This window comes from Colletotrichum graminicola (genome assembly GCF_000149035.1).
Source record: "Colletotrichum graminicola M1.001 genomic scaffold supercont1.4, whole genome shotgun sequence".
Taxonomy (NCBI): Eukaryota; Fungi; Ascomycota; class Sordariomycetes; order Glomerellales; family Glomerellaceae; genus Colletotrichum; species Colletotrichum graminicola.
In genome coordinates this window covers 972,106-989,339 of record NW_007361008.1, presented here as the reverse complement: position 1 = coordinate 989,339, position 17,234 = coordinate 972,106, and the positions used below count along the sequence as shown (strand labels likewise).

At 56.0% G+C, this 17,234-nt stretch overlaps 7 protein-coding genes across 7 annotated transcripts; 3 read left to right on the top strand and 4 right to left on the bottom strand.

The window, feature by feature from the left end:
• Positions 1–1,602: 1,602 nt before the first annotated feature.
• GLRG_01594 (uncharacterized protein) lies at positions 1,603–2,714 on the bottom strand (the record flags this gene model as incomplete). The annotated part of the gene is made up of 5 exons (XM_008092279.1): positions 1,603–1,864; positions 1,952–2,101; positions 2,176–2,448; positions 2,524–2,539; positions 2,705–2,714. 5 exons carry the CDS (start codon positions 2,712–2,714, stop codon positions 1,603–1,605), a joined length of 711 nt encoding a protein of 236 aa, XP_008090470.1.
• Positions 2,715–3,699: 985 nt separating this feature from the next.
• On the bottom strand, positions 3,700–5,013 carry GLRG_01593 (uncharacterized protein; the record flags this gene model as incomplete). The annotated part of the gene is made up of 1 exon (XM_008092278.1): positions 3,700–5,013. One exon carries the CDS (start codon positions 5,011–5,013, stop codon positions 3,700–3,702), a length of 1,314 nt encoding a protein of 437 aa, XP_008090469.1.
• A 1,527-nt stretch (positions 5,014–6,540) lies between these two features.
• Positions 6,541–7,995, top strand: GLRG_01592 (WH2 domain-containing protein; the record flags this gene model as incomplete). The annotated part of the gene is made up of 2 exons (XM_008092277.1): positions 6,541–6,669; positions 6,745–7,995. The coding sequence occupies 2 exons, from the start codon at positions 6,541–6,543 to the stop codon at positions 7,993–7,995; spliced, it is 1,380 nt and encodes a 459-aa protein (XP_008090468.1).
• A 1,673-nt stretch (positions 7,996–9,668) lies between these two features.
• Positions 9,669–10,998, bottom strand: GLRG_01591 (uncharacterized protein; the record flags this gene model as incomplete). Its single annotated transcript, XM_008092276.1, has 2 exons — positions 9,669–10,840; positions 10,893–10,998. The coding sequence occupies 2 exons, from the start codon at positions 10,996–10,998 to the stop codon at positions 9,669–9,671; spliced, it is 1,278 nt and encodes a 425-aa protein (XP_008090467.1).
• Positions 10,999–13,105: 2,107 nt separating this feature from the next.
• Positions 13,106–14,640, bottom strand: GLRG_01590 (RNA recognition domain-containing protein; the record flags this gene model as incomplete). Its single annotated transcript, XM_008092275.1, has 3 exons — positions 13,106–13,427; positions 13,482–14,098; positions 14,155–14,640. 3 exons carry the CDS (start codon positions 14,638–14,640, stop codon positions 13,106–13,108), a joined length of 1,425 nt encoding a protein of 474 aa, XP_008090466.1.
• Positions 14,641–15,202: 562 nt separating this feature from the next.
• On the top strand, positions 15,203–15,608 carry GLRG_01589 (NADH-ubiquinone oxidoreductase 12 kDa subunit; the record flags this gene model as incomplete). The annotated part of the gene is made up of 2 exons (XM_008092274.1): positions 15,203–15,428; positions 15,529–15,608. The coding sequence occupies 2 exons, from the start codon at positions 15,203–15,205 to the stop codon at positions 15,606–15,608; spliced, it is 306 nt and encodes a 101-aa protein (XP_008090465.1).
• Positions 15,609–16,145: 537 nt separating this feature from the next.
• Positions 16,146–16,916, top strand: GLRG_01588 (uncharacterized protein; the record flags this gene model as incomplete). The annotated part of the gene is made up of 2 exons (XM_008092273.1): positions 16,146–16,536; positions 16,660–16,916. 2 exons carry the CDS (start codon positions 16,146–16,148, stop codon positions 16,914–16,916), a joined length of 648 nt encoding a protein of 215 aa, XP_008090464.1.
• Positions 16,917–17,234: the final 318 nt, after the last annotated feature.

The window sequence follows — 17,234 nt, the reverse complement described above, 5'->3', positions numbered from 1 at the left end:
AAAGAGGAATTGTTGAGATGACGAGGTTGTGGATGGCTGGGCTGCGGCTCACGTCCCTTTCCCCCTTTTCGCACCCAGAAAACACTCCGCCGTCCGAGACCTCCCCGCTTGGCATTCGAACCATAGGCATTTGCGTGTCTTGCCAGCGTGAGGGACCGGTCTCTTAGTGACGAATACATTTTCCGGACTGCATGCTTAGTGATCTTGCTTGAGCGATTCAATGCCGCGGGAGTGACTATCATGGTTGCACCGCAAGGGCTTATCTAATGGTCCATCTGCCTAAGCCCAGTAGTAGTCTCCGTGGAGCCCCTTAGCTCCTACTCTAGTATCTTGGACATAATCCGCCAAGCCTTGCCCAAATGCTAGAAAGTATATGCGCCAACTGGGCAAGAAAGAGTTTGAACTGAAATCAAAATAAATGGTTCCACTCTTCAGCAACCAATGGGTTACCACGCAAGTCACGATTGCCTCTCCACTGAGTACCAATATTGGGCACAAGCTCTGATGAAATGTATGAACGGAACGAGACACAAAGACTATGCGCGATTTTCTTTCTTTCGTTGGCTTAAAAACAAACCAAAGAAAAAACTACTTCTAAGTTTGTTGCGGCCTAATGCTACCGCGAAAGGCTGTTGAGATGGAGTTGGAAAGCGGAAGAAAATTCAACCCCCATCCCCCCCCCCCCCCGGACCCGTGGCAGCAATCTCGCCAGGGATGGTCGACCGCACGGATATTGAGGCGCTCGGAAAGGGGGACACACAAGCGGATTGCTTGCGCCTCCCCTCCGTCCAGCGTCGAGTCAACCACCCCTCCCTCAGCTGCGAAACCCAAAACGCCAAGACTGCATTGCGAATTTGGAAATCAATCAAACACCAAGAATGAAGAGTGAATGCAAATAATAGCGCGTGAGCCACAGATGGCAAAAACAAAGGAGGGCGGAAATTGTAAAACATGATGTAGAAAGAAAAGGAACCCATGACGATATCTGTATCGTTATCCAGCTCAGGCCGGCGACCGCTCAACGTCTTGGCCGCCGGCGCCAGCACGGGGAATTGCTGCTCCGCTTTGCTGGCTTGCCACGACCTTGGCCGCCTTAGTTGTCCGGATTGATGAGGACGGCGTAGCTCGGCGCAGCGCGGCGCCCGCCCGGTCGTCAGGTGACCAGGGTAGAAGCGGCTTGGCTCCCATGAGCGGGAGGATCTAGCTAGGCAGGGGTCTTTTCCCGATCTGGCAGTGATCTGCCAAGACGGAAGCGCCCAAGAGGAAACAGATAGAAACCCAAAGGGGAAGAGGACGTGGCCAAGGCTTGCGCGCCATGGCTGTCAAACTGGATGGAGAACGGGTGACAGAAAACGGAAGTCTTGTTGTCGTAATGCTCCGGGTATGCGTGGATGGAGGGCAGTCTAGAGTATGGCATGGGGTCCCGAGTGCAGGGACACTGCTCGTTCGTGCCTGGTTGGTATGACGTGGGTATAGCCACTGGGGTGAATGATCTGGCCGCTGGCCGGCAACTAATAAACTTTGACATTTGACTTCGCCGCATCAATGCAAGGATGGACCCTACCCGCCGCGGAGAGCGACGGAGCCGGTGCCCCCTCGCCCTCAGCCGGCGTTCTTGGTTGCTGGGTTAGGAGATGGCGTCCGCTCGTCCTGGCCGTTGCAGATCAGTTGGAAGCCATCGCGGCGGCAGATGACAATGGGTTTGTCATTTACGCAGCGCCCGATGATTTCGCTCGAGTCTGGAAGGTTATAGGGGACCGCGTCTTTGAAGTGGATGATTGGGCCGCCTTCCATCGTAAGCCCGATAATCTCGGCCCCGCGAACGGGCTCGTCCTCGTCAGAAGACTCGACTTGGATTGTGTTTCTGATATCTCACATTAGCGTGAATAGCTCATCTTGGCGGGAACATATTGGGCAGCAATCAATTTCCCGGGGTGATTCGTGCACGTACACTTGGCTCATTGGCAGCGTTCCATTATCGCTGTTCTTCATCTTCCTCTCCACCTTCGCCTTCTTCACCCTTCGAGTCATGCACAAGTGGATGTAATGAAACAAACCCGCAATGACTAGGACGGGCGTGCCGAGAGCAAGGGCCCAGGGACTAGAGAAGTCGTCAGTATGAAAACAAAAAAGAGAGAGAGAGAGACTTTGAGGTATGACAGGAAGGGTACTAACGGGTTTTTTCGCTGTCTAAGTTGATGGACGAGAGCGAGAATAATTCCGCACACCGCCATGAGCGATCCGACCTGAACCATGGTGAAGGTCGACCAATATAGCGACATGAGGTCCTCGCCATCACAGAATTGCAGTGCCATCAACATGAAAACTTCCATGATGACTGTGGCTAGCGAGACACACACACACAATAGGTTGAACCATATGCAGCGTTTGATGGCCCTTTTTCGTTTTGAGTCGGTCTCGGGGAGCTCGCTCACAGCATCCAACGTCCTGAAGCGGTCTCGTCAGTACAGTTGTTCTAGGAGGGGGCAATCTACGGGGTGAAAATCTCAGGCGGAAACATACCGAGTGTAATTCCATGCTGCCAGGAATAGGAGGCAGAGATTGAAAACAAAAAACATCCAGTATAACAGTTCGAAATGCCATCTGTCCAGGTGGGATGCGAATCTGGCGTAGTATGCACACCGCACAGGGTCGACAGGTGTGAAATCAACATTGTTTGTGGTCTTTTCTGGGCCTTGTATACCTGAGGACATTCTGAATGTTGACTGGTGTTGTAAACGGGTTGAGGTATACTCTAATGTCTTCTTTTGGTTCGGATGACAAAGCGCTGGTGATAGTGATATTCGGTCAGTGGTATTGCAAGAGGCTCTCCTTCTTTATAGGCAAAGAGTCCTTTTGTAAAGTCACCAACCTGCAGGATTGCTCAAGTCGGTACGGACTCGCCGAGGCTTGCGTGTGCAAGCAGGGAGGCGTTCTCACTCGGGTTCTGAAGGTTGGCAGGGGTCGTCATCCTCCTATAGCTTCTGAGGGCACCCCGGTGTGTTGGTGTAAGGCTTGGAAGGGAAGAGGGGAGGGGAGGGGGGGTGGAGATACAGGTCAAGCTCCCAAGGCTTGTTGGATAGATTGTGTTGGCTCAACTCGATATAGAGCAGAACAGCTGAGGAACTGCCGGAAACTACTGCACCATTGCAACCCATCCAAGGCAAAGGCAGGCCAGGCCGCTCCGCTCCGTCTTCACTCAATGGATGGATCCCTGTTCAAACTCATCTTGTCACCAGTCCTGCGCAGGTGCCGAGTCGAGTGCGCAGGTAGACCAGAAATAGTGCTTGAAACAACATGACAGCGAGCAGCGCTGTTGACTTGGCTAGCGGTAATCCGCATGTGGACGACGATGCTGTCTGGGCGGTGTCTGGGCAGTCTCTTGGCAAGATGCGCGGGCTAAGACTTGGATAGATTGCCGATCTGTAGGCGGACCCTCTGTGACGGCTCATGTGGAATTGATTGGCCGGACGCTGCATTATTGTCCGGACTAGGGGGGGCTTAGCAACGACGTTCAGACTTGTAAGTTGGAACCCAGTTCCCCAGACGCCAGTCTGGTCCATAGTGTTCCCTGAGCTCGATGACGAGCTTCCCTGGTCCACGCTCCCCTGCTTCGTCCATCCAATGGCATCCCACGGCCGACTGGGTAAGCCCACCCCGCACGTCTTGTCAATGAACCCTCAACTTGGCATGTGTTCCTCAGCTCATCCCCTCCATCAGCTCAACTCTATCGAGCATCATTCCCTTCAGACCAAGGTACTCTTTGAGAGAATCCCATTCGATGCCGCCCTCCTCGCCATGTCGCCATTTCTCTTTGTAACCCCACGCGCAAGCGATGTCGTCCATGCCCGCGCGCTCTTCCTCCCGGAGCCAGCGTTGATGCAACGGGATGCCGGGCGCCCAAGTGACGCGTCGCATGTGATCGTTGACAGTGGTTTTCGCAACCATGCCAATTGTTGCCGTGAACCCCAAGTAGGCGAGAATGGCTGCGAAGGCGCACTTGGTGGCGGTCACGGGCTCCATTGTGTTCTGGAATGCCGAGAGATTGGAGGCAAGAGCGTAGACCCCAAATGGGGCCGCGCTCACGGCCAAGGCGGGCAGAAGCGCTTTCCGCAGCAGCTTTTGGCGATAGAATGCTTGTGTTGCGTAGCAGGCCTCCACGATGCCAATGGCAGCGTCCAGGTTCTTGGCATCGATGGCGGCCCTCAGAGCTGTTTCGGCCACGGCTGCCTCAATGGCCTTTTCTGCTCGGTTTGGGTTCTGCTGGACATAGGTGATTGAACCCGCTACCGCCTTTGGTTGGGGCTTTGACGCATACAGGTCGAAAACATGGGGAAGTGTCTCGGGCCTGCCAAGCCTAGCTTGGATGTTTACGTATAAGTCCAAGACCTGGGTATCAATGGGTACGGTGGGGTGGGCGATGATTTCGTGTGCTGACTCGGAGATTGTGTCGACTGTATCCTTGACAGAAGTTGATGGGATCGACGTGCTACTAGATTTGGCCGCGGTCGAGTTCGAATCCAGGGAGAGCAGGTTGGAGGCGGTTGATGCAGCTAGGGCGGAGGTCGAACGGATCTCCGACTTGGACAGGTAGGGTTGAATCGCGTTCGCGGCGCCTTGGCATGTTTTCAAGGCTGCAATGACGAGTTGTGGAGTGGGAATGCCGTCCGTAGAGAGAAACCGCCTCTTGCTCTGGACAACCACGGCCGCCAGCTTGCTCGGGTCAGGGAGCTCCTTGGACGGCGCGCCAATTATTGCGGGCTTCTCATGACCGTCCTTGTGCAAAGCCGAAGCCGAGGCTGTGCTCGCCGAGCGGTTTCCCTCCACCACCCGACTCAATGTGGCATTCTCGCGAAGCCTGGCAGATCGAGGAGGAACGATCGATGATATGTTTGGCTTGGCGGTATGTTGCAGTCGAATCTGTTGACGGCCGCGTGATGATACGGATAAACACAGTCGACAGATAGGCCGAGATTGGCGAGCCAACGGCCCAACGATGGCGGTCCGCATCATCTCGGCAGTAGTGGTGATGGTGGTCGAGGGGCTTGGAGGCCGGGTGTTCGAGGAGAGAGGACGCGTCGTCGGCGAGTAAGGATTGGACGAACTGAACAGCAGACAAAGAGCGGGTGAGCGCAATCCTTGGTTGGTCGGTTCGTCTCTCTGGGCTCCAGTAGCAGGGTAAGCGGCGAGTAGTCAGGGCGGCAGATCGTTTCGTAGAAATGTAGCCAAGAGATTCGGGCAAAGGGAGTTGTTGGACAGGTGAGGTACAAGCCGAATTGAACTAGCAACCGGGACAGGCCGTGCCGTCTTGGTCTTGAAGGTATAAGTAACAGAGGCCGACTTCCGGCCTGGGTGGTTTTAGGTAGGCGACGATATGAAGCTAGAAAGAATGGCGCAAGACAAAAAGGATTGTGAAGCTCTGGACGCGACTGAGGTTCTGGGGCAGCTATGAGCTCCTGCAAAATTTCCACCTGAGCCCCGTTTGCCCCCAGTAGCACGTCGTCTAATTACCCGCACCCTGCGACCGGCGATCATTCGCGCGCAAGGAGGCTCTCCAAGCTTGGGAACAGCGCCGCGCCAATGAGGCAGACGCTTGATGATCTGAGCGGGGCCATACAGGCACCAAGTACAGGAGGGTACAGCATCTAATCAATACTTCCTGTAAGGGTCACTGAAGAAACGTGCCCTGTAACAGCCACAGCCTCTCACTGAGGCTAAATGTCTGCCAATGCGCGCTGAACACGCTGCCATCTCACTCTCACCATCTGCATGTTTCTCAACACCGTTTTCTCCAAGACTTTGGAACCTCATATCAGTCTATAGTGCCGCATTAGACAGAACCAGGCAATCTTGGTGTCTCTCTAGCTCTTGGCTTCGTTCCGGGTTATTATCTTTGCTGCTCTGTTTCCTTGACTCCGGACGAGGTACCTAGGTAGTGTAGTAGGTAATAGGTTCCGTACCTATCTACCTAGGCAGGTAGGTGCCACATCTTGGGCTTGCGTATCCCCGAGCCACAGGTACGTCGAAGAACCTTTGAGGCTGATGGGTGGAGTGGGGGGCACCTTCTGCTCTGGTACGGCTGTCGGCCAGATGGACGTACCTCGGAACAGGCAGAGGCGCCCAGCCCACTCCTAATGTAACGGTTGTACCGCCCGCGCCTAACGTCGAGATACTACCCGAAGATGACGAAACACCACGCGGCTTGGAAGCGACCCCAAAGTAGCATCATCTCGTCGCCCCTGAGAACGCACCGATCGACACCTCGCGAGTCTCATATTTCTCTACTCTTGAAACGAAAACCCACCCGGACTACCCTACTCTATCTGAACCACATCTCTTGACCGCCTGGGATACCATTCATCTTGATCCGTCAAGTCTGGCTTGCATTAACCTCCATCCGATTCCATCCGACTCCGACCGACCGACGACGACGTAACCATCGTCAACCACCTCTCCGTCCGCGACAGACGACTGTCCATCATCTATACCACAGCACACCGATAGGGACGTCATACCGAGGGGATAGGGATAAACTCCATCATGCCCCCTCCACCGCCACCACCACCTCCAATGCCTATGATGGGTGGCCCTCCACCGCCACCTCCGCCGCCGGGAGGTCCTCCAGGAGCCGGTGCTTTGCCTGCAAAACCACCCGCAGGAGCGAACAGAGTAAGAAATCACTGATTGAATGGCGCTCTGCCAATGCTCCCCCTCCTCCTGACGCTGGACTAACGCAACGTGCAGGGTGCTCTTCTCTCGGATATCACCAAAGGCAAGGCTCTCAAAAAAGCCGTTACGAACGACAGGTCTGCCCCGATAGTTGGAAAGCCGTCCGGCGGTTCGGGAGGTCCGCCCATAGGAGGTGCACCACCTGTTCCAGGCGCAGGAGGTCTGCCTAAATCTCCCAGCGGCCTAGCACCTCCAGTACCAGGCAATCGTGCTAGGAGCAATAGTGACGAGAGCGGACGGGAAAGCACACCCGCTCCATCGGTGGATGCAGCACCACAACTGGCCGGTCTATTTGCCGGCGGCATGCCAAAGCTGCGCAAGACCCGTGGAGCAGTCGACACCGGAGCTTCTGCGGACTCGTCGTACCTTTCGGATCACGAGAATAATGTACGATCATCCTCTGCACCAAGGCCACCAACTTTCGGAGCACCAAAGCCTCCGGGCGGTGCGGCGCCGGCCCCGCCAGGAAGGCCGAGCCTGCCTCCTCCCAATGCTGCTCCAGCACTGCCCCCATCGATCGCCAACCTGCGCAAGACAACGGGCGATGTACCCAGGCCCAACTCGTCAGCATCCATGAAAGGACCCCCGCCTCCCATTGGCAAGAAGCCTCCACCACTACCTGCATCCCGGAAACCGTCTACTGCGCTCTCCAGTCATCCTCCTCAGTTACCGGGTGTATCAGCTCCTGGAGCTCCTCCTCCTCCCCCCCCATCAGCTGCTCCAGCACCTCCCCCGTCCGCACCCCCATCGGCTCCGCCACCCCCCCCTGCCGCTGCTGCACCTCGAGCCCCCGTACCGTCACCACCCTCACGCTCCCCGGCCCCTCCACCACCCCCACCGGCTTCGAACGGGCCTTCGCCGTTGGCAATGCAGGCTGCTCTACGGGCGGCTGGACAAGCATCCCCCAGTGCAGCTCCTCCGCCCCCGCCTTCAAACGCACCATTGCCCCCTGCTGCGCATCCCCCGCCAACAGCTCCCCCTTCACGAGCTCGCGCTGGTTCTGGACTTCGCTCCTCTATGCTGGATCCAAGCGCATTCACTCTGGCTCCCAACGGTGCAAAAAGTCCTAGCCCTACCCGCTCCAACACGACAGCTGGTCTGCATGCTGGTGGTGGTGGTGGTGGCCAACGTTATATTGTTCAAGATCCGCGGTGGAAGTTCCAAGACGAGGCGATGCTACCAAAACCGAGGGACTTTGTTGGCGGTCCTCGACGCTATAGAGCTGGCAGGGGTAGCAGTGTTCCCCTTGATCTGAGCGCTCTGTAACGAGCGGATCTAAAGGACGAGTCTGCTCTCCACAGCTTCATCGGTACCAGGGGCTCTATCAAGGTCAACATCTAAAGTTATGACAATACACAAGGTTCAAATGATCAACTCTCAGACAAGTTCAAGTGGCCACACGTTCCTTGTTGCGGCATTCAATGTCGCCGTATACTAGCTCAACGAGTTCCAGAAGTTCTACAACACACTTCCCTCGGTGATTCTATTGATAGAGTGAACTGTGTCATAGGAAGAGGAGCAGGAATGCCATAACGGAGACTTGAACTCCAGGATGCATAGCGTGACAGGGATTTGGGAAGCCCTGGTGACGCATTTGCATGTCTGTGGTTCTGAGGGCGTTGTCGTAACGGACTTTTTTCTTGGCAGCAAAGTCGAGTCTTGGCGAAACAGTTGATTAAGATGCAATCTAGATTTGCCGGCATGGTTACAAGCCTTAGCTTTTCTCTTCTGAAAGCCATGGATCTTGTGGGCATCATTACGCAATTGACGGCCTGTTTCTGTCCTTGCTGGGGGCGATGATAGGGAGGGACAGGAGACATTTCTCTGCTAGAGTCATTAGGGGGTCATGGAGGAGGATCGTCGCATCAATGTTTGTAGAGAAAGTGGGAAAGCAGAAACACCACCCAGGCGGGTTTCCCCTTGTCGTTCGGTCGTTAGATGAATCGTAAGAATCTAGACACACAAAAGAGGGAGAGGGGCAAGGAAGAAGAGAATGGTTTCCGTAAAATACCCCGGACGGTTGTGGTCGTACTTCTAAACCGGGCAGAAGAGGACAAGTCGTGCGAACCTCGTCAACAGTGATCGATGAGGAGGAGCCCAACATGAACGGGATAGCAGCCAGTATGACATGAATCATAAAACCGAGCCTTCATTTAATCGAACTACGCTAAGAAAACCCCGAGCCGAGCAGAATTATCCCCAAGTCAAGACTCGAGATGTGCCCACCAGCTATATTGCTAAGCAATGTGGACGCGAGGCCCAAAAAAGAAAAAAGGAGTGGAACGCCCTCAGCAACTCGGACCGAGAGGGGGGAGGGAATAGACAAGGCGAGGCCTGTAGACATTCCCAGAAGCCCAGAATGACTGCCCGTATACCCTCACCCCCGTTGTTCTCTTCACTGCCTTCTCCCCGCTTTCTCATTCAACCCACTTATATGTCCAGAGCCGATGGACTTCGGAACCCCCGCGCAGAAACGGAAAAGACAAGAAAACAAAAGCCATCCACACCATGCCGGGCCAGTCCATGGTTGTTCCCACTCACACTCGCACCCCCAGATCCGGGGATCATTTCAGATGGCAGGTGACGAGAGATGACAAGGAACGCGAAAGAAGAACGCAAAAACCCCTACCTCCCGCCCCATGAGCCGTCCTTTTCGTTTGCCAGGCATATTTCGCATTTCTTCCCAAACGTGAGGGAAATGATAGGTATCCATGAGTATGAAAAACATGAAGAAAAAGTCTATATCCGTCATGGCCCGTGTTCAAACCCGTTCGTGACCGGAAAAAAGTTGACCAGTAGCAAAGATTACCGTGCAGGCAGGTGATTTATCCGGAAGGCCTCGCAAGGTCCGATATCCCGGCTCCGTTCGTACGTAAATAGCATCTGACGCTTCATGATTCAGACAATGTGCTCAACGGTTGAAGCTGATTCAGAATCTCTCAGGCGACGACGCTTCGGCCAACCCCCGCCCCCCACCTCAGACGGCGAAGACCGCCGCCAGAGGACCGAATAACTTCCCGCCCGCATGACGAAGAGTCTGCCACGGTTGAGGCGTTGACGCCTACTCCCGCCGAGAGGGCCTCTTGTCGTCCTACCTCGCGGCCGATCACATAGCCTGCACCAAATCCTACCACAGACACCAGCACTACAACACCGGCACTCACCACCCAGGTCAGCAACGTCGGACTGATGAGAGTGTCGTCGCCCGCCGAGACCTTCTTCTTCTTGGCCGCTCTCGACGAGCGTGTTTGTGAGGAAGTACGCTTGTGCCTGTCGACGCCCGCGCTCTTGGGCGACGGAGGAGCCGAAGACGTCGTCTTCCCTGGCTGTGTGGTAGGTGATTGTGCAGACGGGGCACCTTGGGGCTGAGTAGGCCTCTCAGCCATGAGCTCAGATTCGGGCATCAGCCGCAACTCAACAGGTTGAGAACTGGGTCCGACTCCGGCGTGCGCAGGTGTAGCGCATTGCCGCTCAGTATCCTTATACTTGGGCAAGCCACGGGCGGCAGCAGCGCAGGACAGCAGTGTGGTGAGAGAAGCGCGCAGCGCCGCGTCATTGTCGGCTTGATAGGCAGGAGACATGAAGTTCGGCGGGCTGCGATGGACCCTGGTCTGGGACCGCTGTGAGAGAGCAGGCCGAACGCCGCTGTGCGGGTGTTGGTGGATCGCCGAGTTGGCCGAATGGCTTCTATTCAAACCCGATGGCGGGTGTGAAAAAGCATTTGGCTGAGGCCGGAAGACAGGATCGTCGGGAACACGACCCAGGGCTGTGGCAATCTCGTCGCTGTCGTCAGAGTCCTCCGATTCCTCTTGTGGCGGCTGTTGTTGGTGGAATGGCGCACGCACGGAAGGCTGGATGTTCTCGGTCGAACTCGTCAGGCATCGGTCCTCCTCGCTTTCGCTCTCTTCATATTCCTCCTGGCTGCTCGTGCCGGCGTGTATGGCCGTCTGGTCGACGTGAAAGGACCTTGGCACGGGCTGGCTCTGGTGATGTAAGCGACGTCGGCGGGCGGCCATGGAGCCGCCAACGCGGAGACCTGTCGTGACGATCTCGTCGCCGATGGATGAGAGAGATGACGAAGACGGCTGCGACGAAATCTCGACCCATGATTCTAAACGGTTTCGTGTCAGCATTTCTTTGGCCTTGTCCTTTTGGTAACTGACCATCATTTCGCCTACGTGGGCCTACGGCGGGCTGTGCTCCGTTCCCCAACATCCTGCCGTTCTGGAAGTTCTGCCCTGCGCGCTCGTCGCGCTGCTGTCCGTCCATCCTAATATGCTATTTTATATGCCCTGGGAGAGATTCAAAATGGAATGGCCGCTAGACGGGGAAAAGAAAAGAGCGAATGGTTTGTTCGTGGTAATCGTTAGAGACGTTATTGTCGTTATCGAGGGAGGTTAGGTGGGTAGACGTGGGGGGGGGGGGGCTGTCCTCCGTCCGAAACCCCGCGTTTGGGAGATAAGATACGCCCACAGTGGGATCAGCCTGGTACGGGGTCCGAGGTTGTCTGTTCGCGCCCGACGCCGACGATAGTTCGAACAAAGCACTGGTGTACGATGCAGTAATGCAAGATGAAAAATAGTTGAAGGTAAGGAGGAAAAGGGGTGCAGCAGACCGCTTCGAACTATGGCTGGCTCACCAGGCACACAGGGTCAGCGAGATGGTGTTGAGGCCCCGTCGCTGGCTGACTGGCTGGGTCTTTCAAAGGTGCATACATAGCAAAGGAGGGGGGGGCCTATCCTCTATCCAAGGATTCCAGGCTTACGATAAAGCAGTAAACCATGACGGCGCCCAGATGATGTACAGCTGCAGCGGTCATTCGCCGGCGAGGTACCTGCTACCTCCCACCGGCGCCTATCGAGCACCGTACCGTGTCAGGTGCCAAGACCACCAACCACCACTATCAGACACAGCCTGCGCAGCTGCAAGCGGCGCGATAAGCACAGTACAATGTTGTCTTACATGATGGACGGCCACGACTCCTCTCTCTCTCTATCCCCCTGACCGTAACGATAGCGTCATCCATGTCGAGCATAATCCTCAACTCCCCCCCGCTCTGCCCCAGAACATCCCACTTACACACCGGGGGTCAGGTGGGGCATACGAAGTAGGTAAAGTACGGTTATTTGGTTGTGGGAAGCGCATCAATTCACAAGTCTCTAGCTTTAACCCCGACACCGGCTCTCTGCTCCGGCCACGCATTCCATGTCGGTGCAATTGTCGTCTTATAACCATCCAACAAGTCATGCCCGATTCGAGTGGCGGGCCCTCGTCGCCCCCCTTTTCGCTTCACTGTTCCCCAACGGTTTTTGTCTATTTCGCGCCTCGCCTCCGCCTCGAGCTCTTTGATGGTGAAATGGAACGATTAAACAGGTTTCTACTAATACCGTACCACCCAGCCCCCGTCTTACTGACGAACGGGTGTTCCCTCAGATGACCATGCTTGACTGAGCAGACGCGGGATGACCAACGGACGGGGTGTTCTGGGCCGCATAGATTTACCAGTCATCACGGGGCTGAATGTGTACCCCGTGCCGCCAATGACGCACCGCTCGACGGGCACCTGAGCACGAGGCTGCTATCGAAACGGGAGCGGAGTCCCCTGTTGAAAAATGAGACACGACACCACAACGCGCCCGGCAGCCACGGGACGATCCAGACAGGTCAAGGAACAGGTCGGCATTCACAATCACGCATCGTGGGACAGGGACACGGATCTTATCAAGGAAAACATCAAAACTTTTGTATTACAATAGGAGCTGGGTCCTAAACGCCGTGTCCACGTGGCAAGTGTATATATGCCTTTTTGAAATGACATTCACGAGGGAGAAGGTATACTTACTCCGTTTTTCCCTGCGTCGTATTGCAGTGGTATCGTTCAAGTTCAAAGTAACCGTAACCCAAGGGAAGAAAACGCCTGACCAGCCACATCAAAGGTCGAAGTCGTTGCGAGCAAAACCCCCAGAGCCCACAGAAGCCGTCGTCATCTAGAACTTTGAGTCCCCTCTGACGCGCCTGCAGATATGCGAGGCACCGAGATTCGTCCCCAGATTCATGATAATAAGCCATCTGCCCACTATGAAGATGTTGCGATGCAACATGTGCCCTCTTGGTCAACCCACAATAGCGTACAGAACCCGCATCGTTCCTCTGCTTCATCTCTCAATGTGTAGAGTAGAAGCAATAGGAAACTACCACAAGCCCACGGTCCCAAATGGAAAGCCCTCAGGTCCATCTTGTCTCCGAAGAGACTGCTCTCAAAGCCCACAATCCCCGCAGGGAAGAAACTTGTCTCGAACCGACAGCCCACAGTAGCCCACAGGATTGCCCGCGTAGTGCCCTCTGATTCACCATCTTTTCAAAGTTGCATCGCCGTTTAGAATTTGACCTTCTGACCCTTGAAGTCGCCGAAGCCGCCACGGTTGGTGGAAGAGAATCCACCACGGCCGCCACGGCCACCGCCGCCGCCGCGTCCACGACCACCGAAACCACCGCGGCCACCACCGCGGCCACCACCACGGCCACCACCGAAGCCACCACCCTCACGCTGGGGCTTCTGGCCGGCGAAGTCCAGGCGGACAGCGCGACCGCTGCGGCCCTCACCAACGTACTGGCCGTTGAGCTGGGCAAAAGCAGTCTTGGCATCGTCAATGGAGTTGAAGGAAACATATCCGAAGCCCTTGAGGTTACCCGTCTCGCTGAAGTGAGTTAGCAATCTGCGTGCAAGCATGCGAGGTAGAGGGAGTACTCACGGGTCAGTGGGCAGGCGAACGCTGGTGACCTCGGCGGCCGTGCTGAAGAAAGCGTTGACGGTATCCTGGTCAACGTCGAATGGGAGGTTGCCAACGAAGAGAGTGTCGCTCTCGGGGGAGACGGTATCGCCGTGTCTCTGAGCGCGGTCAGAGGCACGAGCCTGGTGGTTGCCGTCACCAGCAGGCTTCTGGCCAGAGAAATCGATGTTCATAGCACGGCCAGCCAGCTCACGGCCCTGGGAGCCCTCGAGGGCAGCGGCAGCAGCCTCGGGAGTAGCGAAGTCGACATAGCCGAAGCCACGGCTGCGGCCGGTAGCCTTGTCGGTAACGACGCGGGCACCAGTCAGGTCGGCAAACTCTTGGAAAGCCTCGTACAGGGAGTTGTCATCAACAGCCCAGGCAAGAGAGCCGACGAAGAGGGTGGAGCTCTTGTCAGAGACATCGGTGCGAGCCTTCTTGCCGGGAATGACAGGGTCGTCAAGGGCCTTGCGCTTCTTAGAGGGCTCCTCAGTCTTGGCCTCGGTTTCAGATGCTTCCTTAGAGTCGGAAGAGTCTTCCTCCTCATCAGAATCGGAGTCAGAACCAGAGTCGGAGTCAGAGTCGGAGGAGTCGGAGGTCTGGCGGGGCACTGTTAGTGAATGTTGGGATAGAGAACGGTGTCGGTATTACTTACAGCCGCGGCCTTCTTCTCGGTCTTCTCGTCCTCAGAAGAGTCGGAGTCGTCAGAGTCCTCCTCGGAATCGTCGCTGTCGGAGGTCTCAGCCTTCTTAGCAGCGCCGTTGGTCTTGGCCTTGGGGGCCTCCTCCTCAGAGTCTGAAGAGTCATCAGAGTCAGAAGACTCGGCTTTCTTGGCGGCCTTAGGGGCAGCCTTCTTGACAGGCTTCTCCTCCTCAGAGTCGGAAGAGTCGCTGGAAGCCTCGGCCTCAGACTCGGAAGAGTCAGAGTCCTCCTCCTCTTCGCTGCTGTCGGAAGAGTCGGACTCGGGCTCGACGACCTTCTTGGTCTTCTTGGAAGACTTCTCCTTGGCGGCAGCCTCCTTGGCGACGGCCTTTGACTTGGCTTTGGGGCTCTCAGTGGCCTTGGTGACGCCGGCGTTCTTCACCTTGGTGATAGGGTCAGCGGCCTTGCTGCCCTTGGTAGTAGACTTGGTCTTGCCCATTGTGAAGGTGTGAAGAAACTGTGAATTGGGGGTATGAAGGGATGAAGGGAAAGGGATTGGGAAGCTGGAAAAAAGCGAGAGAAAGACTTTTTTTCCAGAGCGAGGTTGCGCGAGAGAAAACTTCTCTGTAGCCTCGAGGCGGGAGCTTGACTTTTAAGGCAAGGGTCCAGTGGTTGGGGCGAAGGGTCTTGCGACAGAGATTTTTTTTTGCGATTTGCCAACTTTTCAGCGGGGCAGTCCCTCGACCCGTACGGGCGGTGAGCGAGGGGCTGCATGGAAGCGAGCTAGCAGGATACGTACCGAAAAGCCGCAGCTCTGGGGGGAGCAAGAGGGCCTGGAGCCTGTGAATTAAGGCTGCCGGAATCTGGCTGACCTGGTTGCCGCCAGGTTCCTCCAATCCCGACAGCCATTCCAAACCCGGGCCCTCGAGACCGACATCAAGAACCACAAGCTCGACCTCACGCCGCGTAACCTCCGATTCCGGTGCCCCCGTTTCGTCCGCTTCGAACACACGCACCTTAAGGCGAACACCCTCTTTTCCAATTCGAACACAGCCATCACGATGCCGACCCCCGAGTCTGAGATGTTCCTGGCGCAGAAGCCAAAGGTGGCCCCGACTTTCGACGGCGTCGACTATGACGACACCAAGGCATTCAAGCAGGCACAGGATGCCATCATCCGTGAGCAATGGGTCGGGGCCATGATGTTGCGTCTTGTTGGCGAGGAGCTGGGCAAGTGCTACAAGAAGGAGGGCGTCAACCACCTGGAGAAGTGCGGCCATCTGAGAGGTTAGTTGCACTCCTGCGTCGACGGGCCGGGGACCCAATTACTGCTAGCCAGCGGAGATGGGCCTTCCCCTGAACACCGATTGCTGACGAGAAGAAACAGAAAAGTACTTGGAACTGCTGAAGGAGAAGAAGGTCAAGGGCACATTGTTCGAACAGCAGAACTACATCAGCAAGCAATAGACGGAACCATATTCTGTATGCGATGATGGGGCGGGAGAGTTTGGGTACAGACCAAGAGATGGTGCTCTGAAAGAGACTTCTTTCTACATCAGAAAGGGGAACGCAGAGCCGAGGCCATGACGGACGGTATCACGTCAATTGGCCAGCGCGTGGTGGGCGATATCACTCACGATATGTACAAATGAATCAAACAAGGCTTCCGGGGTTATGCTTCTATTCATTGTCTTTTTTTGAAATGATCAGCTTCTCTGCGTACAAATTGATGCAAAATGATCAATCAACCCAATTGATCGTGTCTAATTGCCGCAGCGCTCGAGTTCGTTACCCGACCTGAGGTTGAAGCTCCATGGAGAAGGTCCAGCGCCTACAGCCTTCCACGCCAAGTGCGCAACAGGCGCGTCCCGCCCGCCCCAGAATTTTTCCACTGCACCCCAAGCTCAAGCTCATGCATCCTGCAACACCACCATAGACCTTCTTGACGACGGCATACCCGTCGCACCATCTTGTCGTCCCCTTTCAACACGACAAAGAAAAACAATGATTTGCAGAACATGCCTGCGGCGAGCCTCGGCTCTGCCTCGACTCCCAGCTCCGAGGGCTGCCGCCGCCGTCCTCACCATCAGACCCTTCTCCCTCTCCGCGTCCTCAAGAAACGCAGCGACGGCGGCAGCGGCCGACAGCGAAACTAAGACGAAAGCGACAGACGCCCCTCCGAACCTCTCAAACCTCAAGAACGACGCACCCCCGCCGCCCAAGTCCATCTCCTCGTGCCCTGCCGGCACCGTTCTCAACGGTCTGAACTACTTCAAGGCCCGGACGGACCCGGTCGCCCTTCGTGATGAGGAGTACCCTGAATGGCTGTGGACGGTCTTGGAGTCCAAGAAGGAGGCCATCGAGACCGCTGATGATTTCGCCGCCGAGATGTTCTGTACGTCAAGCTCCGCCCCACCGCAGGCGAGCAACCCTCGACCATCACCACCCTCCCCTTCCTCTTACCCCCTAGGGGAAAATCTCGGACGACAGTCATGCTAACTATCATGCGAACGTACAGCCAAGTCTAAGAAGCAGCGCAAGGCCGCCGCCAAGCGTCAAAAGGCCCTCGAGGCCAAGCTCGTCGCCGAAGGCGACATCGAGGCCCTCGCGCCCAAGGTCCCGCTGTCGCAGCAGTCCATCAACCTGCCCGGTGAGAAGGGCGGCGACGTTGAGCACAACCTGCACGCGGCGGCCAAGAGAGACGAGCTGCGCAAGGCAATGCGCAAGGAGCGCAAGTCCAAGATCAAGGAGACCAACTACCTCAAGTCCATGTAAGGAGGCGGAACATAGTATCGCGCAGTGGGTGCTGCAGTGGTTCGTGCTGTCACCGCCGGCCGTCGCAGCGTGCCTGAAACGGAGTTGTGTGTATCATAGGGAGTCAAGAGAAAAGGGGGCTCTTGTACAATATCTACTGTCGGCGCCGCCGGCTTGTCATATCATCACTGAAAACATCACATCTTGAAAAGAACAAGAGACGGTTTTGGCAAACGCCTTGGCTTCAGTTATTAAAGCTTGTATGCTTGAGCTTGGTAAATGTACACAGCCGTGAAAAATTGTGCATGGTGTGGCCTCTTGCGGACGTCCAAATCCCAG